This window comes from Equus quagga, chromosome 5 (assembly GCF_021613505.1).
Source record: "Equus quagga isolate Etosha38 chromosome 5, UCLA_HA_Equagga_1.0, whole genome shotgun sequence".
Taxonomy (NCBI): Eukaryota; Metazoa; Chordata; class Mammalia; order Perissodactyla; family Equidae; genus Equus; species Equus quagga.
Window position 1 is genome coordinate 22,982,580 of NC_060271.1, and position 26,292 is coordinate 23,008,871.

At 50.3% G+C, this 26,292-nt stretch overlaps 1 protein-coding gene across 1 annotated transcript in view; it reads right to left on the minus strand.

Moving 5' to 3' along the window:
• Positions 1–22,591, minus strand: part of C5H1orf94 (chromosome 5 C1orf94 homolog) — a 35,668-nt gene extending 13,077 nt beyond the window's left edge. The window contains exons 1-4 of the mRNA XM_046660452.1: positions 22,263–22,591; positions 5,442–6,130; positions 2,273–2,533; positions 999–1,174 (exon numbers count right to left, since the gene is read on the minus strand). Of these exons, the coding sequence (XP_046516408.1) occupies positions 999–1,174; positions 2,273–2,533; positions 5,442–6,130; positions 22,263–22,591 (1,455 nt within the window). The remainder of the gene's footprint in view (positions 1–998; positions 1,175–2,272; positions 2,534–5,441; positions 6,131–22,262) is intronic.
• Between the last annotated feature and the right edge of the window lie 3,701 nt (positions 22,592–26,292).

Here is a 26,292-nt window from a genome sequence, read left to right on the forward strand (position 1 = left end):
GGCCACCCCAAAATCTGTCTCTTTGCCTTGCCTTGATTATTTTTAAGAACAAAAGACTCTGAAAGAAACTTTGACTTTCCTCTTAACTGCCTAAAAGAGATTTAAAATAAAGGCCTGGCCCCAGGACAGGCCCTCACCATAGATAACTCTGGGTATCCAGTACACTGGGAGGGTCCTTGCTAAGCCCCTTCTTATCAAAGTTCTATCTACCAAACATTTGCTTTTCCATTTCCATGTGAATTGCCTTCCTCGCCTTTGAAGTCCCAAACCACTACCCCCAACATCCTCCTTTGTCCTTAGCTGAAGATGGTATTTAAGATGAGAGCCCCTGCCATTTTGGCGAGTTGCTCAGTTTGCTTGAGTGTCTCCCATGTATACATGTTATAAAGCTTTGTTTGATTTTCTCCTGTTATTCTGTCTCATAGCAATTTAATTTGTAGCCCAGCCAGAAGAACCCAAGGGTAGAGGAAATGCCTTCCTCCCCTACACTGGTACAAGCAAAGATGGCTCGGATGTAGTTTAAATAAAGTGGCCATCTAATTTGTCATCCACACCAGGTCAACTGAGAGTGAAAGGGGGTGCTATTAACAATTACACTGGGACAAAAGATCTGAACTAGGACTGTCCCGAGTAATCCAGGACGGACGTCATCCTATAAAGGAAGTCACAGGATGTGGGTGGAAACAAGGCCTATGCCATCATCCTATTCTGGGAACCCAAGCACTTAACAGGCCAAAACTCGCAAAGCAGCTCTGGAATACACAGCTCAGAGTGAACTGGAATTCAGATGAAGGAAAATTAGAACTATACATGCATATGCGTGTGTGTGTGTGTGTGTGTGTGTGTGTACCAAGTAGTTGATCTAATGTGACCCCAATGAAATTAACCAATGAGTCTGAAGCATCTTTGCTAGTCTCCCTGCCAGCCACAGCTCCTCCGTGGCTGGAACCCGGGTAGATGGCCAGGCAGAGAGCCAGGCCCAGGCCCCACTGGCTCACCTGATACTGCGGGAAGTTGGAGTGATTTGTGAACACGGGCGGAGGTGGATAGTTCAGGTTGAGCCAGAGTGGCTGGTTCACGGTTGCCGAGGTCAAGGTGGTGGCAAAGCGTGGAGTGAAAACATTCCCTGTGTACTTGAGGTTGTTCTTGTCGGCCACTGTCACAGGTGGGTTAACTGTGAGTCATAGGAAAGGGAGAGTGTTTCAGTGAATAGGAAGGGAGAGGCCAGGATGCCTTTGGCAACATGACTGTCCCCGGGGTGAATGTTCTCAGAGCTCAGGTCTTTTACGCTCCCGGAGGGTTCTTCAAACTTTGGGTGAATTTCCAACTATAAGGAAACATCCTTTGTTCACACCTTGCCAAGTTGGAAGCGGTGAAAATCCCAGCATGGTCTGGCTTGGAGCTTCTCTTTCCATCGTTCACTAGCAAAGGAGGGAGTTTACCAAGAGAATACAACCAACCAGATTGCTAGGGCTGTATTTCACCTACATATGAAACCGAGTTCTTTCAAGGGCTTTAGAAAAATCCAGTTTTATACAAACAATTGCTATGATATTGGAAGTCAGTCTTATCAAATTATTCAAGCAGCCCCCTGAGGACGTGTGCTTGGCAACACTGAGGACCTTCCACAGGTGGTTGTATTTATATTGGAATAATTTTTTAAAACGTATTTTAAAATATTATATATTGCAGTATGGTATGACCCCAAACTAGTCTAATGAGTAAGATTTGGTTGAGCTCTTTCAAGATGTGAATCCTAGTTTCTCTCTCTACAATATGTTCTATAGGCTTATAGAGTCAGAGATGGGCCTCAGTTTCCCCTTACTGGCATTTTTTTGGGGGGGGGGAAGGAGGTTTGACGAAAGCAGTTATAGGAAGGCAAGGGAGAGAGAGCAGAGACATGAATAGTCCCAGCGTAGAAAAAATCTGAAGCACAGATTTTTATTTGGCTTGGGCGACTGGAGGGGTTGTGATGTACACTGAGTTAGGGCTGCATTCAGATTGACCACCAGGAATAACAATGCCCGTGTGGTCCCTGAAAACCAGCTGCATTTCTCTAGCAACTGTGTTCCCAATAAGAGGCATGAGGAGAATGGATTTCCCCCATTTTATGGGGGGAAAACTTTTATGGGTTTAAAAACTGACACCCAGAGAAAGACAGTGACCTGTCCATGGATGAGACAGTCATTTGATGGCAGAGCCATTCCCAGGGCCCCTGAGGGTTTCTGAAATCCTTTCGTCTACAGACTCCTTCTGGGCAGGGTCAGCTTACGTTTCAGCTTCAGCCCATCCACGTCCACTTTGCTGCGAAGCCTCAGCTGCCGGCTTGGGTTCTTGGTGGCCCCAAGGAACTCATAGAGCAGGTTCTTCTTGGCCGGCCATGCAGGTTTCTTGACGGGCAGGGCTATGGATGTGGAGCTCACCGGGTCACTGCAACCCTCCTCACCACAGCTGTCCTTCTGGCTCTGGGGCCACTGACTGAGAAAGAGGCTCTCTTGACCCTTGCTTGGTTCCTTGGCACCAGAGTTCCGTTCTACAGAAAGAGGGAAACTGAGTCAATGGTTTTGGAGGGCCAAGTGTTAGATGCGAGAACACTGTCTTGTGATCTAAGTGATGGGTCCTCCATAGGACATACCTGATGCTCAGGCCACTCTAGGGTCCCTCTCCCAGCCAAATCCAACCCCAGTCTCCTTCGTGAAGCCTCCACTGCCCACTGCCCATTCTGGTCTTCCCCTCTCATACTCACATGCATGCATGCATCCATCCAGTCTTATCTTCCTTCCTTCATTCCTTCCTTCCTCCCTCCCTCTTTTCCTTCCTTCCCACATTTCCCCTTCCTCCCTCCCTCCTTTTTTCCTCTCTTCCTTCCTTCCAACCCTCCATAAAGCCAGGCTCAGGATACAAAGCTGACTTGGACACAGTTCTTGCCCTCAGGGAACACTTGGTTTCCAGGGGGAGACACACATCCCCACAGAACACGCGGTCTGAGCCTCGGTCTGCTCCCTCATCACGAACTCTATTCCTGCTTCATTGCTCACAGGCGATACAGCTCACTTGTCAGCGCCAGGCCCTGACCTGAGTGCTGGGGACACTGCAATGAGTCAGAGCCAGACTTGGCCCTGCAGGAGCTCACCACAAGGAGGAAGAGAGAGACAAACCCAGAAATAGCTCTGGGACAAGGCAGATGGGAACCGTAAGGTGACAGAGACACAGTGGGAGAAGAGGGGGGCTGAGACAGCCTCCATCTGAGAGGGTCAGAGGGCTTCCAGGAGGAAGTGCACCCTCAGCGAGGCCTTCCATCCAGGGGTACGGTTTGGGGGAGGAGGCCTGGCAGGCACAGCTGACTGTGGGCAAAGGCATCAGAGAGACAGAGTGAGTCACTGGATGTAGTCGGTGCCAGGCTCAGGAATCTCTCCAAATAGACCCAGCGTTCCCAGTATGAAGATGCTGTCCGGACCATCATGGGACCCTCCACAGCTATGGTTTTCACCTGTATTTCCTTTTTAGCAATGGAGCTCTTCCTTCAAACAAAATTAAGTATTGTGGGGAGGAATTATATACATATGTGTGTGTGTGTGTTTTTAAGGCATTGCTTCATTGAAGCAGGGAAGAGGGCCTTGCCCTCCCAGCATCCTTCACTCATTCCCAGCCTGGAGGTCATGGTCTCCATAGAGCTGGGATGGAAAATGGTGCTGGACACATAGCAGGCACCGTGGAACATTCTGGTAGGAGCCAGATCAGAGGATCTCTGCCCCGTGTTACCTGTTGGGAGTGGATCTGATCCCACCAGCTCTTGCCTCCCCAGCTCAGGGGACCTGTGGCTGTGTCTGGACAGGACTGGACCTGTCCTCCTGGAACCATCCCAGCAAAGGGAATAACTGCTCCAGCCTGAACCAATTTAGGAGAAAATGACATTTTTAGCAAAATATGTCCCTAGAGTCTCTTCCAAGAGTTTCTCTGGTTGCCGCGTTTAGCCCCCGGCCAGTGCACTGAAGGAACGGTACCCACTAATAATAGCCTTTCCCCAGAGCCCACGCACCTGCAGCTCTCCCACACCTCCGGTTGCCTTAAAGATGCTTGCCACTCAGTGACCTCAGAGCTCCCTCTTCCAAATTCTGTGTACGCAGCACACACAAAATCCTGCCTGTCGTTCCTTTGACTCACTCACACATACACGACTACACACACAAGATGGCCAGACACTCAGACACACTCACGCATGCATTTTCTTTAACAAATGCACTCACACCTGCAATGCTCCCTTTGGCTTCCCTTTGCCCACACGCTTGTCCACACAGACACACACAAACGGTGGGGAGGGTGGGTGCAACAAGACTGCCTCCAACCAAGCAGCCCCTCTCCAGAGAGCTAGCCAGGCACCCTTCCTGGAGGAGGAGGTGGGAGGAAAGTCCCCTCTCTCCAGAGAGGGCTTAGTCCTCTCATGTATACAGTCCTTCGCCTCCAAAGAGCCCTCGGGCTCCTAGAGGCCTGCCTAAGACCCAGAGTGCAGCTTGCCGTCCACAGCTCTGGTTCCTTAGCCTTCCTACAAAGCTCCAGAGCACAGAATATTCTCGAGGATGACCCCGTTCCTATTTTCTTAGGGGGATGGATTTGGGGCCTCCAGATACAGGCATTTCTCAGTTGTCCATCTGTGCTTACAGCCTGGGGGGCATTTGTCTTTCAGTTGACGGGAGGATGATCTACATTCGTAGGGACCGCTGACTGTAGGCAAATGTCATTGCCATCAGTCTGCCTTCTTGGAACCATCAGTCTGAGTGGCTGGATGGGAAGAGGCATAAAATGCCGAATCTGGGAGTGGGTGGGGGAAAAGTGGGAGCTGGCTGGATTTCCTGGGAAAGATGTGGACTCCTCAATTAGGGGATGGAAATGCACTTTTCTAAGGTTTTGGAGTCCCAGGGAACAAATCCCAGGGCCAACAGTCTGAACTGCACCTGGAGGGTTTACATGTTCAGCCCCCTGTCCCAGAGAGAGGACCAGGCCTCAGGGTCAGAACGGGCGCCTCCATCGGAAGCCAGATGACCCCAGGGGCCAATCAAGTTTCTATCCTATCCAGCAAAAAGTCCAAGTCCAGGGTGAAGCTGGACTCAGCTAGGGTAAATGCTTCCTTCAATGTACTCTGGTTATCTGGTGGATTCAAAAAACGAGCCAGTTATCAAATGTGCCTCTCTATCTGCTCAAAGCATTGGGATGAGGACTGCCGTATTTGCTTATATAAGCTGTGCCCCATACATGGGCATCCAGCAGAGGAGCCCTGTGGGCACTAAGAACACCCTGCACCTGGGGGCTGCACCCACCAGGGAGGCCACCTCGTCCTACCCTGCACAAGATGCTGCCTGCGCCCGCGGCAGCCCTGGTGGCTTTCTGATAAGTTTCTCCTCCCTGCAGGCCCACTTGCTAGCCCTTCCCCCAGCCCCACTCACCTATCAGGAGGTGCCCCTCCATGGAGGGGTCAGCCTCGGGCTTGGAGCAGATCTTGGCAAACACTGGGAGCTGCCTCTTCTGAGCAGGGAGCTCTGGGAGCTTGTCGGGGGGTGCAGGAGGAGGCGAGGGTGGCAGCAGCAGGAATGGGCCCAGCCCTGTGGGCTCCTTGGGTCCAGGGCCACTGAACATGCTGTTCTGCAGGAAGTCCTTGATGACCTTGGTCTCCTCCAGCACCATCTTGTTGTCGGGGGTCTTGGACGTTTCGGTGGACTTCAGTGGGAACTGGGCCAGGAGCTTGCTGATCTCTGAGTTGGAGGCACCCAGACTGTGACCTCTGTCTTCTGTCCCCTTGGCACTCTTGACCTTGGCTGCACGCAAGATGCCCGTGACCGTAGACATGGCAGAATCGCAGTCCTGCCGGCTGCCGATCACGGACACGGCCACCTTCGGCTCTAGAAGCTCATCATCAGCAATGACGGAGGCTCCTGGGCACTCACTGCTGCCTGTCACCAGAGGAGGTACGAGAAGGCAGGGAGCCGGCTGTCGAGGCCCCTTGGGAGAGCTGCCAGGTGCCTCCAGCTCCCCCGAGTTGTCTGCGACCAGGATGAGGGGCTCTTTGGTCAGGCTCAGGAACTCCTGCTCCACCAACAGGGAGAGCTCGTCTTTGCCACTGCTGAACTCCAGAGCTCTATAAGCAGGTCAGAAAGACAGACGGCTTTAGTGCCAGCTCCCTAGGGGTGGCTCTGCAGGAAGGCTCAGGCCCCAGGGAAAGGAGGTGGAGAAACATGTTTCCAGGTAAGAGAAATCTATTGCTTTCTCAAGAGAGAGAATGAACCAGGGGTGGACTCTCAAGAGGTTTCTATGCCACGCCAGTGGGCACTGTACCAAGAGCACAGTTCTAGGAATGAGGACCCCTGGGTCCTCTCCCGATGCTACGTCTGGCTGAGTGAGCTGAGCCTTAATTTCAATCCATTCCTCCCTATCCAGTAGTGCCCAGGATCTGAAACAACAGAAGACCAGCAGCAAACCGGTCGGGAGTGAGCCAACAGCTGTGAGCATGGGGTCCAGGTGGCTGAGGCTGAGCCCTGGGAAGCCCCCAGACTCACTGCAAATGGAAGAGCGAGAGAAGGGATTGCGGAGGGGACAGCAGGAGCTCATGTCTTGGCTCCGTCACTTCCCAGCTCTGTGACCCTGGGCCTGTTGCTCAGCATCTCGGTACCCCTGTCTCCTCATCTGGTTAACAGGAACATCACAGATGTGCAAAACGCTTCACATAGTGTCTGGTACAGAATAAGGATGACACAAGTGTCAGCTAGTATGTCTACCCCCGTGTCAGCCTGGCTGGGCCCCTGGATCCTGGATTCCACACTGTGGCCCTGTGGATACCCATGCCTACCCTGGCTGGCATGGTCATCTGACCAGATCATAACCTCTGGACTGAGCCCCACTTCCTGGGAGCAGCAGCAGTTGGTTGGTCCCTGCGTCAATTTGCAAACATCTCCTTGCATCTAAACACTGGCCTCTCTCTGCACCTCCCCTTCTGGACCCTTGATGGCCAGCGCCAGCCTGATGGGCCCATGGACTCTATGCTCCTGGTTGCTGGCTCTTTCCAGATGTGGGAGGGGATGGTAATCCTGCTGGCCTAGCTTGCCTCACCGGTATCCTTGGCAAGTGGGCACCTTTCTCCCTGGCACTCCAGAAAGACCATGGCTACGCAGCTATAGAACCTTCTGCTACTTCTACTCAATGGGCTCCTGTGAAGGGCAGATGAGGAGGTCTACACAGAGCATTCTGGAAACTGCTCAGTGCTCTGCCCCAGGAGAAGGTGATGAAGATGATGAAGAAGAGTCAGAGGAAAAAATTAAAGCACCGCACAAGCAGAGATTTGCCGTTGGGGCAGCCTGGTACACGCTCCTGTTCCGACAAGCCACTCCGATGGCCCAGTGGGTCTGGCAAACAGTGACTAGGGAATGCTCCCAGCAAGGACATGCCTTCCTGGTGATGCTCTTTGTCTATGAGCACGTGCACACTCACATGTGCACACGGAGAAACACGCACACACACACATACGTGTTTGACGCACACACAAGTGCAGATGCATAACGATGCACAGGTCACCACACAGAACCAGGGAACAGTCAGTCCCTTTGACAACCAATCAGAATAGGCAGAGGCTACAGTCCCGGAGGCTTCCTGCTGTGCTGGGCATTAACCCCTTAGTTGCTGGGTCCTGATGAGGCCCAGGAGGTCCTGGAAAGGGAGCTGGGTGGCCAGGGCCCTTGGGGAGCATGGGGAAGAGCTGAGGATATGGGAGCATGTCATTATCCTAACAACAGAGACAGCTGTGCCTCCTGAATGCCAGCCCCACATGTAGCCTTGCAGGCTCGGAAGCAGGAGAAAGCAGACTCCAGCCAAACGGACCTGGGTCAGAATCGGGCACCACTGCTTATTTCACATCCAACTCTGGAACCTCAGGGACCTCCCTTTTAACATACTTATGACCCTAACAGCACCCACTCTGTGGGTGGTGTGAGAACTTGCAGAGGTAAGCTGTGGGTGAGCTCCCCATGATGCCCGCATGCAGGAAGCTCTCAGCATGTGCTGGCTGTGAGCATCAGCTCCAGTGCAAGGCTGCAAGGACCAGCAAGCCTGCATGTGAGGCGAGGCCAGCTTCTACTCTCGCTTTCCTCTTCCATCCCTTCTGTCTCTTCTCTCCTTCTTCCCTGCCCTTTCTTCTGTTCAGTTCCTTACCTCCTTCCCATGTCTACACTTAGTCTATAAATAGGCCCCACTCTCACCACTGTGCCCGTGGGAACAACCAGAATAAAGAGGCTGCCAATCCATGGTCCCAAGCCGTAGGCCCCTCTTCACCATCCTCCTCAAAGGGAACGGGTGAGTCTCGAGTCACAGGTGAGTCTCGAGTCACAGAAACCAGACATGTGAAGGACCAATTTTTACATCTCCTCCTCCCAAAAAAACTCGCAAAGTAAGCTATAGACCAAGAGATTTTCTGAATTAGAAAGACTTACTACAATTATGTTAATTCTTAAAACTTGTGATAATGGTATTGTGGTTATACTTAAGCAACAAAAAAAGAGTCCTTATCTCTTAGAGATACATATTAAAGTATTTACAGATAACTTTATGTCTGGGATTTGCTTTCAACTTAATCCAGCAGCAGGAGGGAGAAGTGGGGGGTAATATGTTGATCATCGCTAAAAGCTGGCTGATGGTACATGAGGCCATCACACGCGATTCGCTGTACTTTCATGTTTGGTTTCTGTTTCTGTTATTTTCTTTTTAATAAAAATGTTACACAATACATGCGTACACGAAAGTCTCACCACTGAATCCTTTAAAGTACCGGTCCCAAGGAGAAGTCAAAGCAGCTTCTAAAAGACCCACAGGGCCCTGGAGGGTTTGGTACCGCAAAAGGCCCCACAGGTGGTCCCTTCTCAGCAGCTGAGAGGGTGCTCCCACCCCTCCCCCAGCCCGGAGCCAGGCGGAAGCTGAGGAAGAACCCCTGTTCATGCTCCCTGATCACTCTCCTCTGGACACATCGCAGGGTCAATGGGCCTCTTAGGAAGCTGGCGTTCCCAGAAGGACCCACTCTGGAGGTGGGTTCTCCACGTGCCCTTGAAAAGCTGCCCAGAGCATCCTGGTTTCCTGGAACAGCCCCTACAAACTCCTGTTTCCCTTGCATCTGCCGTGAATCCACTATAGGCCAGACAGGAAGCCAGGCATCCACACATATGCTCATGTTTAACCCTCTCCACACCCCTGGGCAGTAGACAGTATCATTCCTACTTTACAGATGGGAAAAGCGAGCCTGAAAGAGGCTAAGGACCTTGTCACCAAGAAAGTGGAGAGGCTGGCGTGGGGGTGCGGTGCGGATGGGTCGGGCTGCCTTTACCACATCCCCCCTCAGTCCCCCACTTCCTTTCCAGGGAAAGTTACCCAGCGAGGTCCCCCTGCTCCGTGGCTGGGCTGTGCTTCCCAATCTGAATACAAGCGGGGATATTGCTGAGCTCATCTCATCACTCCGGCCTGCAGAGGATCATCACGATGAATCCGGAGCCTGTCATCCATGGCATTAGTTGTCCCTGACAGCTGCGTGCCAGCTGCATGTCTGATGAGCATGTCTTCTGGGTCTCCCGCCAATTTATTGATAAAAATGTTAAACTCGAGAGTCCAGGCCTGAGCCTTGGGGACACTGTCAGAGACCCTCCCCCCAGCCTGACAGTAATCCTGGATCAACACTTTGGGGGAATAAAGCAATCCAGCCACTATCGTCCCATCTCCACTTCTCTAAGACAGCCTCTCTCAAAGACCTGGTGCAGCCGAGATGCAGCACACAGTTACAAGTCCCTGATCCAGGGTCTCCCTACCTGTCCCCTCCACTCCCAAGAAAGCAAGATTCATTTGTTGTTATTTGTTCTAGAAAACTGCATACCTGCAGAGCCAGGACAGTCTTAGAACTCAGATCAAACCATCCTCCCACTAACACTCTCTTGGTGGATTCTCATTACACACAGGCTAAAATCCAAACTCCTTTCTGACCCCCAAGGCAGCACACGAAGTGGCCCCATGGCCCCCTCCTGCTTTGACCCCCGCTCTTCCAGCCACTCTGACCTTATAAATATTCTTTGACAAGCCAAGATCATTCCAGCCCCAGGACCTTTGCACTTCCTATGGAAGGATAGATCAGTCCTTGACTGGCTCCTTCTCATTCAGGCCTCAGGTCATCTTTCATACTTTGAAACGAGCCTTTCCTGCCCATTTTTAAGTGTCCTTCCCCCTGAACCTCTCACCTCCAGCCTTACTAGGCACTCTCTGCTCCATCAGCTGTCATTTTCTTCCTAGTACTGATCACCATCACAGCATCTTATTATGTCTTTACTCCTTACAACAGCATATCCTCCCTGAGGGCAGGGACGGTATCTTGCTCACCACAGAGCCCTCAGGGCCCGGAGCAGTGCTTGGCACATAACTCCGTCTCAGTAAGCATTTGTTGAATAAATGAATGAACCAGCTCAGGACATTGTCCTTACTCGTGTCCATTTCCTGGAGCTTTTGAATTCAAGAGCTCTGTTGCCAAAGATTTCCCCATTCCTTGTACTGGTTACAACCTTTCTGGCTTTGATTCCATTTTCCAGCCTCCCATCTCAAGTCCCACCTCTGGCCTGGCATCCCTGTGGGTGATCAGATGACGTTAACCACCCTGCTTGACCCGATCCTAAGAACCGCCAACCTCTGCAAGGCAGTCCCCTGGCAGATCCCACACAGAACCCACCCAACTCTTAGCAAACACTTTGGGGCTCACAGAAAGATTTTCCATTCTCCCCACAACTTCGTTGGGTTCAATGTCAAGCCTGTCCGCCTGCATTTCCTGGAATCTATCCTTTTGTCTCTCTTCCTAAGAAGCTATGCCGATGCTGGCACCTCTCCCGTGCTATTTGCTTTCTCCTTTGAGTTGGTAAAAACCATAAAATCTGCCACAGACTCTATCACGGTGAATCACTCGGGGAGGTTAATCCAGCTCCCGGGCTCTGACAAAGGAAGCAAGTCAGAATTGGTGCCCAGCACCTCTGCTTTGCCCACCTCCAGCAACGACAGGTGTCTGATGGCGGGTCTGTACACGGCGCTGAGCGTTATCTCTGCATTTGCAGTGTACAGAGCCGTATAAAAATAAAGGCTACTGCCTTGTTGGCACCCCTTCTCAGAATAATGACTAAGCATGCATGCTGTGAGCTCCCCGACAGCAGTTCTGTGTACATGATAACACGGAGCAAAGATGAAAACTGCTATTCATCTGAGCCAAACAACAGAAAAATGCAAGCAGAAAATTGTTAGTCCTGGAAGAGGACACCAAAACAAATATTTTCTTCCCACTATGGCATTTCAGATCAACGACAAACATGGTACCCGGGCCCGGCGCCGAGGCAACATGACTGATGGAAGAGTGAGCAAGGGCTAGAGGTTCTGCGCAGACCTGGGCCTGGATGGCAGTCGATCCGCAGACTGACCTCAGGACTGTGGCAGACACTGACTTCTCGACATGTCTGCGTGGCTGGAGCAGCAGAGCACAGTGCCTAGGAGCTCAGTCCTCAGAAAGTGGCAGAAACTGGATTCGAATCCCCAGGGCTTAATGGAGGCCAGATCTTAAGCAAGCTGTGTACTATGCCTAAGTCCTAGGTCACAAAGAAGAAGGATGAGCACTTATGGAGTGCTAACCCACCAGCCAGGCGCTGTGCTAAGCACTTTCTGTGCAAAGCTCTCATTTTAATCCTCGCCACAGCCCCAGTGAAGTGGGATGGAAGACGCATTACTGTCCTGGCCCTTTGGTGGTTTCTGCCCCTCTGGATTCAGTAATAAGCAGAGACCCGGAAAGTCCTTGGGCATTAGGGCACAACCTCTCATTTCTCTTGGGACTCAGCAACCTCCACGTGAACGAGCCCAGGAAAACCTGCTGGAGGATGACACATCCCAGGAGGAAAACCCCAAGGCTTTTGGCCAACAGTTGGCCAGGCTCAGCTGACTGCAGGTGTGTGGATGAGCACAAGCCATGTTCAGTCAAGCCCAGCTCCCACCAGAAGGACTGCCCTGCTGAACCCTGCCCAGATTGCTCAACCATCGAAAGGAGAGCTAAGTAAACCCTTGTTGTTTTGAGCCACTAAGCTTTGGGGTGGTTTGTTATATATCAAAAGCTAACTGACACAGAAAGATACAATGATCCCAGTTTTAAAAATGAAGAAGGCTGGGAACAGAGAAGTTAAGTAATTTTCCCCAAGTCACAGAATTAAGAAAGGACAGAGTGGGTGAACTGAGGCGATCTTGTTCACTGCTCTCTTAGGTGCTAGGCTATACTGCTTTGAAAACCAAAGTGAAAAGCTGCGTGTGAGAATACGAGGGGGGTAGGTCCCTGAACTAGGAAAGCAAGAAAGGCGTCTTTGAGAAAGTGTCATTTAAGCGAGGCCTAAAAGATAATAAGCATTTAGCCTGGCAAAGAATGCAAAGAAGAACTTTCCAGACACAGGTGGACGGCATGTGCAAGGGTCATGAGGTGGGGAAGAGCTTGGTGCATTGGTAAGACTGATGACGAAGTGGGTGGGGCTCATTAATGGGTGGGGCTTGCATGAGGTTAGGTTAGACATAGAGGCAGGAGTCAGAATCCAAGAGAGTAAGTGTTGGAGCAGCACTGGATCCCAAGTCCACGTGGCTCCAAGCCTTTACTCCCAGCCACTGCCCTGCTCTCCCCCAAAACAGTAGAAGCGGGAGAAAGGGCAGGGGCTGTGCCGTCGGGAGATGTGTCTTCAAACCCCAGCTCTGTCCTGTCTGATGGGGTGACCTTTCTCAATTCCCTTCCCTTCTCTGAACCTCAGTGGCAGGAGGGCCAGAGGCCAGGGAGCCAGCCAGGATCTAGGAGGGTGAGGCAGCAAAAGGCAGTTGAGAGAAGTTGCAGATTCAGTTGCCATCCCAGGGCCTGTACGCCTGTGTCCCAAAGGTTCCTGGAAACCCACGGAGCTCTGTCTGCTGGGACCTCTCTGGTGGGGGCAGGGGGTGGGCAGAGGGCCTTCATAAAGCTCTGGCCTCCCCCACCACCTGCCTCTCCAGGCTGCGTGAGGATTAAGTGAGATGATGGATGTGAAAGCACTTGGTAAACTGTAACAGGCGCTATGCAAATGTTAGCAGCTCCGGCTGAGAGACCGCATGGTGCCGGTGCAGAGCCAGGCGCAGGCGTGGAGCCCCGCTGACCCTTCACAGCCCAGGACTGGGCTGGCTGGGGTAGAAAGTCAAGGAAGTCGGGGCCGAAACCTCGGTTTCGTCATCTGCACTGGGGATGGTGATACCCCCGGGGTTAAAGGAGGTAACACTGAAATCTCTCAGCCACCCGACTGCCACACCTGGACGTCGTGTTCGTCTCTTGTCTCAGCAAAGGCCTTTACGTAAGGTCAAGTTCATTTTTTACAATGTCCCTCTCACACACTTGGAACTCCATACAGGTCAGTCTCCTTCCTTCCATGCTTTTCTTTGAAACACCTCCTTCTCAAAGCGGTGCCCCTTTTAAGCCTGAGGTTCCACCATCTATGACCCCCAAAGTATCAGAGAACTTTCTATGTATATGCACAGAAGCCACCAGCAGTGCTCATTTCAAATGCAGCTTCCTGGGCACTCCTGGGGACATGGCAGTTCCCTTGGTCGGGAAGGGGCCCCGGTACCTGCATTCTGAGCAGGTAGCCCTGCTCCACCCTCTGCCCCCACTCCCACGGCTCAGATGCAAGAGAGGCACTTGGAGACCCCCAGGCAGGTGTGAATTCGCCTCCGGACACTTTCCAGGTCCTCCCTACCTGTTCCTCAGCACAGGTGGGACAGCCTTAGAGGATAGATGGGCACGTGGAGGTGAGACACCGCCCCCCCCCCCCCCCCCCCCCCCCCCCCCCCCCCCCCCCACCCCCTGTTCCCCCGCATCCCCTTCAGGGAAAAGAGATGCAGAGTAAACAGGAAGCAGGCCAGAGTTGGGAAGGGCTGGGGGATGAGGGATTCAGTGAGCTGGGGAATGAGACAGGAAATACTGGGGAATAAATACAGCAATAAAGGCGCTTCGGCTGGGAGCTACAGAGTGATTCTTATTGTTCAAATTATCTTTAAAACTTTTCATTTGAATCTGTTTAATAAGAGCAGGCTTACCCTAAGGAAGAGGTATTTTTTTAGTGTGACTTGGGAACTGGATGGGAAAGAACGTTGCAACAAAGATATTAAAAAGGGGATTAAAGCAAACCACTGGTGGCCCATCTCTGCAGGCTCCTGAAACTCGCGTGCGACACCACTCCCGAAACCATAAAATTAAATTAAAAAGGGGGACATGGGATGTGGGACGTTAATCATGATTCATCTTCCCTTCACTTCTCATGGCTCCCAGTGCTAAGCAGACACAGAAGGGCTATTCTGAACGGCTCCTGGTGTCTGGGAAAGAGCTCCAGCCTTGAAGCCCCACTGGGTTCCCATCCCTGCTCCGCCTCCTCCAAGCTGGGTGACTCTGAGTAAGTTGCCTAACGTCTCTGAGCCTCGGCTTCCTCAGCTGTAAGATGGAAGTAATATTGACTGTCTACTGGGAAGGGTTGCTAAGACAATGAGATAAACAGAAAATTAAAATATAGAGCCTGGCGTATATTAGGTGCTCAAGAAAATATTAGTTCCCTTCTCTAATGCTTAAGGCAGGAGGAAAAAAAACCCTGCAATGTCTTGGCTTGATATTCTGTCCCTATGTCACTCAATTCTTCCTCTGATGATTGTGACCCATTGCTTGGCTCCTGGCCACCTCTGGCCTCACCTCCTTGCAGTGACATTTTTATGGTTCATCCATCATTCACTTCCTCATTCATTCATACACACTGCAGAGCCACCGGGTGCCAGGAACTCGGCTGGGCACTGGGGAGACAGAGATGAGTAAGACATAGCCCTTGCCCTTAAGGAGCCATGGTCAAGTGGGGGAGGAGGGATTGTTGCCACAAGGAATTGTACAGCCCATGCCAGGTGACTGCCTCATCAGAAAGCCCACGCCAGAAGTGCACCGAAGGATCCAACTGGGACGTTGTGTCCTCCTTTCCGGCCGAGTACACACAAGAGCTGGGTCTAAACCAACTCTTCCATCCCATCACCTTCATGGAAAGATCCCTACCTCTGGTTCTCAGAGCTGGGGAAGCGTTTGTCTCTCCTAATGAGCTCTCTTGTTTTCCTTTATTAGATAATATGAGCTATAGAAACCAACTGTTATGTTCCCACTTTTTGTCCTAGGCTGCCAAAAATCTCAAAGCAAAATGCTGGCCTCAGTTGAGTAGCTCCCTTTAGCTCAGGTTTTCTGGTCTATAAGCCTCCCCATACCATTGCTGATTACTTCACCCTTGTCATTTCATCCTTGATAATGACAATAACCATGGTGATGATGACGAACCCGGAGTCCTTGTCTTGTGCCAGGTGCTGTGTGACTTTGCATACATTCTTTCATTAACCTCCAATGTAGTCCTTGAAGGTGGTCACTATCATCTTTTCCATTTTCCAGAAGGGGAAAATGGGGCACAGAAAGTGGTTACAGCTAGGAAGCGTGTTGGGATTCAGATCCACTTGTTTCATTGTTATCTGAGCCACCTTTAAACTCTTAGGAAAGCGAAGAGATATAATTGTTCATTAAAATTAAAAAGAAGAACATGGAAGAGGGAGGAAGAAAAAGTGTTGAATGGGATGAGCAGTGAAAAATTTCAAGGATGACAGACTTATCTAGGTCTTTGCAGACGGGTAGGATTTCAACAGACAAAGATATGGAAGAAAGGCATTGCTGGTAGTGTCATAACCTGAGCAAAGGCAAGGAGATGTGCACCTGCTGGTGGCCTATCTTGGTTGATAGAGTTTGGAGAAGAGCAGCAAGATGTACATCTAGAGATGTAGGCAGGGCCAACCACAGAGCCCCTGGAAGACAAGGTCAGGGGGTTCAGAAGACATTGGTAGAGCCAAGGAAGATGCCTAAGTGACATTGTTGATATGCTTCAGGAAGATGAAACTGGTGAAAGTTGAAGGACATCCAGGAAGGAGAGGAACCAGACGCAGAGAAATGAGATGTTCTGAAAATGGTAGAAGCGAGACTAGCAAGAAGGCAAGGAGCCAAAGACCATCATGAAGGTGATTGACAGGATGCATGAGGAGACCAGAGGAGGGGAGGGTCCAGGGGCCTTGAATTTCTGTCTGCCAGCACCATTTTGTTCACAAATTCACTTGAGAACCAGGATGGGGGATGCATTGCTGTCAAGGTGCTTGGGGTCATAGCAGCAGCTGAGACCCAGCTCTGGGAAGCTTATGGGATGGAGACACTTTAGTGTCCAGGAGAAAAGGATTCCAACCTGGGGCCCATGGGGTCTCTGACATTCACAAAATGTTGAAGGATGTAAGGATGCGTTTCAGGGTGTACGGCAGCTTTCCTCGGATTCTCAGAGATGTCTGACCCCTCAAAGGGGAGAAAATGCTAGCCTAGAGCATTAGACCCCAGAGGTCTTCAGAGCTGGCTTCTGCTCTAGGACATCAGTCTAGGCTTCCACCTATAAGTCTTGTCTTTATCACTCCCGTCACCAGTTTTCAAGCTTTTTTAAAAAAAATGATAAAAGTGGGGGTATATTCCAAACAACTTTTCCAGAAAAGTAGGATTCATCCACTTGTTTAAATAATAGTAGCACTAAGGACTGGTTGTTGGAAGAACGGTTCAAACAACCCAATAGGGCCTTGGGTTCCCAGTCCCAGTGGCTCCACTAGCATGGAGGACTGGCCAGTGGGTGCAAATAGTGGAGATTTACTAAAGCAAGTGGAAAACAGCCCTCTTCCTTCTCCAGACAGATACCCTGGAAGGCTGCAAATCAGGAAATCATTTCTGGTTTTCAAATGCTTAAATGGATTTCCTTTCTTTTTGCAGACTTATCTTCCTACTTGTGTCTGGCTTGGGATGATGCCCACCAATGGCTTTTGCATCTGCAAGCCAAGTTCTGACGTAGGGAGATGGGAAGGTGGGAAGGTTCTTGGGTGCTGCCCGAGGACCTGGAAGCACCCTGAGAAGCTGACCACATTCAGCAAGCTCCAGGCCACCTTTCCGCTCTCATCCACCCCCATGAGGGCCATGCCATCCCCTGGAAAATTCTCATCCTTCCCTGCACCTGCAGGACTCTTTCTATAAGCTGTTCCTTCTCTCTTCTCAAGACCCAACTCAAGAGACACCACCATGGGGTCCCTCGCAGGGACAATCAATCCTGCCATCCTCTGCTCCCAGGGAGCTGTATCCCTGTCTTTCATGACACTCAAGTGTGGGGGTTTCATCTCTTGACCTTCCAGCTTGCTTCTCCCAGCCTCCTCCAGGAAACCTACCCGAGCCCCAAGCCCAGGTCATGTGTCGCCTCAGTGTGCTCCCACGGCACTGGGACTTCTTCATTAGAACATTTATCATAATACCTTGTGATCTGCCTTTCTCAAGACACTGAAGGTCCATGAAGAAGCTCAATGACTGTCCCCATCTTTTACACTATTGTATCATTTTCACACTTTGTCTGGCATGCAATAGGTGCACAAAAAACATTTGTTGAATGTCATTGCTGTCCATCGTATCTGTGTCCATCTCACCCACTAGACTGCGAGCTCTTTGAAGGAAGGCCTTCTGTCCTACCTATGTCTGTATCCCTGGGACCCAGCACAGGGCCTGGCACCACACCAGGAAGGCAACTGTGCGTGTTTGTTGAGTGAACCCACAAATGAAAGACTGAACAAATGCCACTTCTCAGTCAGGGGAACAGAGTCAGTAGCAAATCCAAAGTCTCCATTCTGAGGCTTTGAAGTTTTAGCTACAAGGGGAAAGAACAAATAACTAATCCTAGACTATGAATCAGTAAGTAGCTTGCCACAATTCTCTAATCCCAAATTTAAGACTAATTAAAAGATAACTGAACAAGATTCTGGAGTTTAATTGATGCTAGACAGAACTATTGATTTCTCCCTAAGAGCCCATTTCCCCCGTTTCTTCTCCACCTCGGTAAATGGCACCACCATCCAACCAGTGGCTCAAGCCAGGATCCTGGAGTCAGCCTTGATGTCTCTGTTTGTGTGCTCCATGTCCTCAGAGGTCTGTTGGCTCCTCTCAAAATATACAACACATCCCCCACTTTTTCCATCTCCTCTGCCACCACTCTGAGCTGGCCACTACCACCGTCGTGCCTCACGTGGACACTGCAGCACCTACCCGGAGGCTCCCAACTTCTCTCACATGCCTCTGCACACACAGCAGCGTGAGAGATCCTTAAGAACTACTGAATGTGATCGCATTGCATCTCCTTCCTAAAACCTCCACAGGTGTCCCAGTCCACGGAGAATCAAATCTGACTCCCCACAGTGATCCTCCAGGCCTTCTAGCCTCTGACACCACCTTGTCCCAAGTCCCATCGCTCACTGCACCCCAGCCACGCATGCCCCTCCAAGCCCATTCCCCCCACAGCATCTTGTCAGTTGCTCTCCCTCTGCCTGGACCTCCTTCCCCTGGGTCACCACCTGACTGGCTCCTTCTTGATATCCAGGTAGCAACTCAAATGCCCACCTGTTCTCAGAGAGACCTTCTCTGATCACCCCTCTAAAGACACCCCTCCTTGGACTCTAGGTTTGACTTCCAGCAGAGCACTCGTAGCTTTCTGAAGTTATCTAGTTTATTTTTGTGAACTTATTATTGGTTTCCTCCAACTAGAATACCAGTTCTTTTCACATTCTGAAGCTTTCATAGTCTTTTAGTTACTTGTTTTTCTGTTTCTCTCCTCCACTAGAACAGAAGTTCTGGGAAGATGAGGGCTTATCTGGTTCATAGCTCTATCTCACTAACTCTTAGCATGGTGCAGGCACATAGTAGATGCTTAACAAATATTTGTTGACTGATGAATTGGATGAATGAATGAACGACCTCAAAGTATGTCCATAGAGTGAAGTCGGCTTGGGGAGAAAAATGAATGTGGTGTTGATTCTCCATTACCATGAATACAGAACATAAGCAAGGAGGATCCAATATACTCAAGTTGGATCATACCTGGATTTCTGTACTTGGTTCTGGTTGTTGCACTGCCACAGGGCCCAGCAGTGTGGGCAGGAAACTGACCAAGCTTGTACCTGAGGGGAAACTTAGAAAACCAGAGGTATTCAGCTTGTAGAAACAAGAAATCCGAGAAGGAATATTGTTGCCATCTTTTAATATCTAAAGGGCTATTGAGAGAAAGAGGGGATAGATTCGGTTTGGAGCCCTAAGGGCAGAGTCCAGAGTAATGGGTATTCATTTGATAGAGATTTCAGTACAGGAAGAAAATGGTCTTTTGACAGTCGGGGTCCAAAGCAAGGCAAGGGGCCACCTTAGGAAGCGGTGAGCTCCCCATCTAAAAGAGTGTGCAAGTGGCTAACCACTTGGCAAGAACGTTGAGGAAGGGATTCAAGCAGCAGAAGATGGCCTCCAAGATCCCTTTCAAACTTGAGATGTCTAGGTCTCTATCATATCTAGGGACAGAGTTAAGAAAAATTTCTAGCTGACAAGAATTCTAGAACTTACTTATCTAGCCACCCTGATAGCAGCAAACATCACCAAAACCAGGTCCACAGATTAAACAGTGGAAAAGCTAGCTGAGAGGTGTCTTGTGGGCCTGAAGGCATCCCAGAAATATAGTGGACAGCTCCCTGGATTTGAAATCTGTTATCCACGTGTGATCATTCAGAACATGGGACCGTCAAATATTTTGACTATCCAAAAAGATGCCTCAGTTTCTAGGGGAAGATAGCCAACACTATTGCATAGTGGCTAAGATGGTTTTGCTTTCTGAAACCCCACCACTTCCTAACTGTAGGATTTCAGGCAAATAAATTAACCCCTCCAAACCTGTAAAAAAACCAAAAAAGTTAAACCACCATCTGTAAAAAGGATTTAATTTAAAAATGGGGGAGGGAGGTATTGAAACGAGAATGGCACAAACTTGGTAACTAATGAAACTCAGTGACAGACACATAGACATGGACCGTACTATTCTATTTTATGCATTTGAATTTGCATAATAAAAAGTAGAAAGAGGAGGAGTTTAAAATAGTAGCTAACTCATGTAATAATTGTAGGGCTTAAAGAAATCATCATCATCAATATTACAAGGAATTTCTACAAATCCTAGTTATTACCAGGAATGTTTAAATATCCCATTTAATCATCCCAATAACCCTGTGAAATGCCTAGTAATCATCTCCATTTGGCAGATGAGGAAACTAAAGCTCGCAGAAATTAAACCCGCAGCTGGCGCGGGGCTGAAATGCGATCTGAAACCAGAGTTATCTGACTCCACCATCGCAGCTGCCTTTATTTCAAGAATAGCTCATTGTGTTCTCCTTGGTTGATATCTACACGATTATGATATTGTTTATTCAACTAAGTCAGTGGTTTCCCAGCTCTTTTCTCAGTAGCAAAACCCTTTTTTCAGACGCAGCCTTTATCAGAACTCCAGTAAGTAAAACCCATAAAAGTCAAACAGCTCGGGCTGAACTGGGGATCTGAGCCCAGCGATCCAGCCACTTGACTCCAGGGTGGCCCCTGAAGCACCCTAGGGTCTATGAGCATAGTGTGAAACCCCCAGACTGAAGCCACAACAACAAAAACCCCTGAACCCTGAGAATTACATTTAAGGGCTGCCTCATTTGTATAATGCAGCATTCTGTTTCCTGTCTCCCTTTTGCCCATCACATTTGATCCTCATTATCAGCTCTGAGGTGGACAAGGCAGGGCATATAATGCTCAATTTGTAGATGAAAAAATCAAGGCCAAATGGAGTTAAGCAACTGGCCAAAGGTGTGCCAGTTCACTTTTCAGCCAAGCGCAGACTGGAAATAGAGTCTGTCTCCATTAACTCAGTGTGACCTGGCAGAGAGGGTGCCATCTACTGGAAATTGCCGCTGACCCTTGGTCCACAAAGTGGACAATCAGCTCCTTGGTCATTGGGAGCTGAGCACAGCCCCACGGGCCCCCTGCCAAGGCCCTGTCCCAGAGAAGATGGCAATGGGCAGGGGAGAGAGACTCAGTGCTACTGGAGGCTGGACAGTGGGATTATGGCTGCAGACAGACCACTCTCATCTCAGCCAGGTCATGCTGAGCCACAGGGCAAGGGGGGCAATTAACTGCCAGAGTGACTTCCACCTTCATCTGCAGCAAGTAAGTGAGCCTGAAAAGGGACAGCAGGTAGTACAGACCTGGGTGGCAGTTGCCCTCTGCCTGTCTTCATAGCTCTCGTGTAGAACTCTCTGGAACCAGATGCAGCTGATAATTGCCTGAATGGTTCCCCCACTCCAGAGCATCTCCAAACTGAGTTGGAGCATGTGTGAGAACAGGCAACACTTAATTATCACTTATTCTTTAATTACCACTTAATTATTAACACTTAATCCATCTGTAAAATGGGGACACTAATACCTGCCTCACAGGACTCCAGGAGGATTAGTTAATGTTTGCAGCCTACTTTGAAGATGCAAAGCATTGAACAAGCGCTCAACAGTGGCATTAATAACCACAGTGGATTTACTGCTTTTCCTAATGAGGTCCCTCCTTCCTCTCTTTGTGAATATCCATCTCCAACAATATCTGTTCAAGTTTGCCCTGGCGGAGAAACACTTAGCTCTGTGTTTCCCAGACACAGGATTTCCCAACCAGAAAACGGGCTATTTACAGCCATCTTCCCGCACGTTAATTTTCTATTATGTCCTCTGAATATGTCAGTGCCTTCCCAGTAAATATTTTGATGTGTGCTCTTGTAGCAGCTTCTGTGGAGGCTGAATGGGACAGCTGCTCCCTGTATTAGGGAATTCCAGATGTGGTTTAAAACCACCAGACTCATCTGCGCCAATGCCTAGGCTTCAGAGGTAGGAGGGGGGCTGGATCTTCTAGTTGCCTCGTGGGAAAGCCGGGAACATCTAACCCTCAGCCCCGACTAGGGCAGTTTTTCAAGGTCCTCAGATCCACATCTGAGTTGCCTATGCCTTTAGGACAAGAAGCGTCCCCTTAGTGGGCTGGCGAAGAGGCAGCAGAAACACAGCTGGTCTGGCTCTTCACCCAGGTAACTTCAGGACCCCAGTTAACTTTCCTATAAAGATTGGACAAAGGACCATAGGGGTGGAGGAAAAGCATACAGCCTCTAGGGTTTAACCAGACTAAACAGTGAGCCAGAACATGACCCCAGAAGGCGAGACCTCATCTCCTCTCTCCTCCCTCGATGCCAACCAAACAGGGGGACACTCACTCTTCTTGGAAGCTGAGCCCACTGTCTCCTGGAGTCCCAGCCACGGTGGCAGAGAGCTGCTCCTTCGAGGTCCTGGGCTGCAAGGCCTCCGGCAGGCCCTGAACTCTCTTCCAGATTTCATGGCAAGTCTTGTCTAGGCTGTCTTGGGGTGTATCCTGGTGGATCCAGATGTATCTGGGGAATGGGCCCAGGGCGGAGGGGCGCTTGGCCACCAGGGCCGACGACGAAGGGAGCCCATTTCCACTGGCCATCCTCCTCCTCTCTTTCTGGAAGCCCCTTTGTCCACCCAGGGCTCGAAGACAGGGGGACCATCCACCATCAGCCCTCATTCACCAGAGAGGGAGACGAAGATGGGCCAGAAGCCGGGTGCTCCAGCAAGGTGATGATGTCCAGAGGCCTTCGATTTGTGTGTGAGTGGTGGATGGAGGGCAGTTTTCCTTTGGGGAGGGGAGCTTATTTCGATTTGCTTTTATTTGCTCTTTCCTGACTTTTGCCCCCCTCCCCTTCTCCCTTAGAAGAAAATATTTAAAAGTCAACAAAAACCAGTAGCTTAGTAACCGTGGAATCCCCCTGAGCTCAGGAACCAGGTGCCTGGACGGGCAGAATGACATCTGGGAACAGCTGGAGGGGGAGGGCTGGCTCCCTCCAGGGTCCCTGGCACTCCCCCGTTGCGACACGCCCGCGGCACCTGGGGCTCAGCCCATTCTCGCCCGCTAAGCCTCGCGGAGGACCGGGCGAGCACCTGGCACAGTGCTAGGCACGGTGGGGGCCAGGGCCCTCCATTAGATTCTCACTCGGCCTTCCCAGGGGACCCCCGCGCACTCCGAGGGCCAACGGTCCCCGCCCCGGCCCGCCGGCCTCCTGGCCGCCCGGATCCCCCTCCCGGGCCCTGTCCAGCGCCGCTAGGCCGACCAGGCAGGAAGGCCGCCGAGCGAGCGCGTCGGCTCTGGACCCAGCGCCGTCTGGGACCGGCCTGGGAAGGGTCCCTATGCCTTAAAAGGGCGCTGTCTCCGCGGGGCGGGCCGGGCAGGGCGGCTGGGGCCGATTTGCGTGCCGGTGGCTCCCACACCCTTCCCGTCCAGCGTTGGAATTCCTTCTGTGGGTTTCAACTGCAACGGCTCGGGGCGCGGGGCGCCCCGGGTTCGGTGTCCCAGGCCCTGATGACCTGGGGTGGGGGTGGGGAGCCGGAGGACCCCAGAGCGCTTTCCCCTGTTAGAAGCCGTGGGCATCGCGCCCCGCCTCGCCCCACAGCCACTCCGCACAAACCTCAGCCCTGCCCCTCGATCGCCTGGTTTTACCCCTAACTGCCGTTTCACCAGGTGCTTACCGTGTGCCAAGCGCTGGGCTTTCTGTGTGGTCATACTCAATCCTAACAAGCTGAGGAAGTTAGTACCATTGTTTATTATCGTTCTTCATTTAAGGAAACCGAGTTTCAAAGTCCTAAAGGGGTGCGCCCAAGGTCCACTAGGAAGGGTGAGCTGGGATTCAAACCCACGTCCCCACGGCAGATCCCGCTCTCAGCCGCTGAGATAGGCCGTTCCCTCCTGCGCAGCGTTCAGCGGGTCCCCGGGGGTGGGCGGCTGGCGGTGGGAGTGGGGATCGAGGGCCGACGTGCAGAGAGAAGGGCTAAGATACCTGTTTGCTGCCCGGTGGGCTCCTCCTCTCGCTGGAAGGGCTCCGTTAAACTCGGAACTGACCTGCCGCCTGCCCGGGACTCTCTGGCCACAGGAGTCAGTGGTCATTCCTCCGCTGTTTCCCCAGAAATGGAAGAGCAAGAGGACGGGAGAGAAGAACGGACGCCGATAGACGAAATGGCAGTATATAGAGGAAGGGTTGAATACTGCCACTGCCACTTGTGAGCTGTGTGACCCCGACGACTTTCTTAACTTCTCCATCCTCGTTCGCTCATTCATTCCCCGAGCATTGACTGAGCCATCCAATGGGCCAGGTGAGTTCCTGGGCACTGAGGAAGCAGGAAGGTGAACCAAACTCCCTCTGCTCTCCTGGAGCCTGTATTCTAGGGAGGGAGCTAGATCACAGACCAGCAAAGCAGGAAAATAAGCAATAATTTCAGATGAAATAAGGGCTCTGATGGAAACTAACCAACCTAGTAAGGCAGTGGGGAGCGGGCAGTAGGAGCTTTAGAAGGCCCTCCAGGCTGGCCTCTTTGAGGAGGTAACATTAGAGATGAAAGAGGATGAGACGGAACCCTATTCTGTAAAATAGTGCTACTAAATTATTATGAGGATCAAATTTCTGGCATATAGTAGGCACTCAGTAAATACGTGTTGGGTGAATTAACGGTATACTGTATGTGAAGTGTCTCGTATACAGTAGGTGCCCAATACACAACCTTGCTCTTTATAGAGGACCTGAGCCCCTAGAAATGTTGACTCTAAATTTTGAAGTCTGAGCTTCACTCCCCTTTGATTTTCATTATAAAATTGAAGATGTGTTCCTTTGGGGAAAATTCCGAGGACTTAGACTGAATAAAATTATAGTTAAGAATGTAGAAAACCTTTTAAGGTAGTGTATTTAAAGGAAAAGTGATCATTTCTGATGAAATATTAATAGTTCTGAAAATGTCACTCAGTGTTTGTGCTGCTTGGCATTTGGTTGGCTAACACCTGTGCTTAGAGCAGCCCCTGCACTGCCCAGGCCACGGGATTCTGGAAAGTTAGCCAGTTCACTCACTCCTTCATTTTCTCTCCCCTTCAGCAGGAGACCAGGTGACAGGGTCTAAATTAGAAGGGATTGCAAAAAAATAAAATACAGCAGGAATAGGGAACAAAGATAAGGTTATATAGATAGGAATAAGGTTCTTGGAGCATACAGCTGAGGTTTAGAGTTGAGCTTCTAGAAGATTCTGCAAGAAACTTAAGTGAAATCCTTAGAAACATTATAAAGCTATGTCAATATGGTAACTGCCAGCCACATGTGGCTATTTTAATTTTAATTGTGTTTTAATGTAAATTAAATTAAAATGTCAGTTCTTTAGTTACATTAACCACATTTCAAGCGCCACATGTGGCTTGTGGCTACCATTTTGGACAGCACAGAGAACATTCACATTGTTGCAAAACACACAGACTCCAGAGCCAGACTACCTGGGTTCAAATTCTGAGTTCATGTTTTCAGGTTATGCAGGTTAGGCAAGGTACTCTGTACCTTGGTGTATCACTTTGCTAGGGCTGACACTTCGTAGGGGCTTAAACAATAGAAATTCATTTCCTCACACTTCTGGAGGCTGGGAGCCCAAGATCAAGTTGTCAGCTCCTTCTGAGGCCTCTCTCATAGGTTTATAGATGGTTGTCTTCTCCCTGCGACTTCATATGGTCTTCCTCCTATGCCTGTCTGTATTCTAATCTCCTCTTCTTATAAGGACACTAGTCATATTGGATTAGGACCCATCCTACTAAAGACCTCATTTTACCTTAACCACACTTTAAAGGTCCTATCTCCAAATATAGTCCCATTCTGAGGTACTGGGGGTTAGCGCTTCAATGTGTGAATTTGGAGGGACACCATCCAGCTCATAACACTTGGTCTCTTCGTCTGTAAAATGGGATGGTAATAAAGAACATCTGCTTTGTAGAATTATTGTAGGTGTTCTATTACTAAGTAGTTACTTAACATATGGAAAGTCCCTACAACAACAGCCGGCACATAAGAGACACATGAAAATGCTGTATATTAGTTTCCTCGTTGATTACTTTGAAATGTGTGCCACAGGAGTTTCTAAATAGCAGCTTTTGAGCTATGTGTAGGGAGGGAGAACTTTAGCTGTGCTAGGGAAATTGCTCTGTGATCGAGGAATGAACTCAAATCATCAAGTAAGCCTTTCTAGGCGTTGTTCATTTTTGAGCACCTACCATGGGCTAAGATTGTGCAAGGCTCAGGGCTGGGAGATGAATAAGACCTCTAGCTTAGACGTTGTCACAAGCTAGTGAAGGGAGCAAAGCATTCCATAAATGCCTGTTACATAGTGGGTGTGGGAAAAACTGAGCTTGTTCCAGTCTCCATACAACAT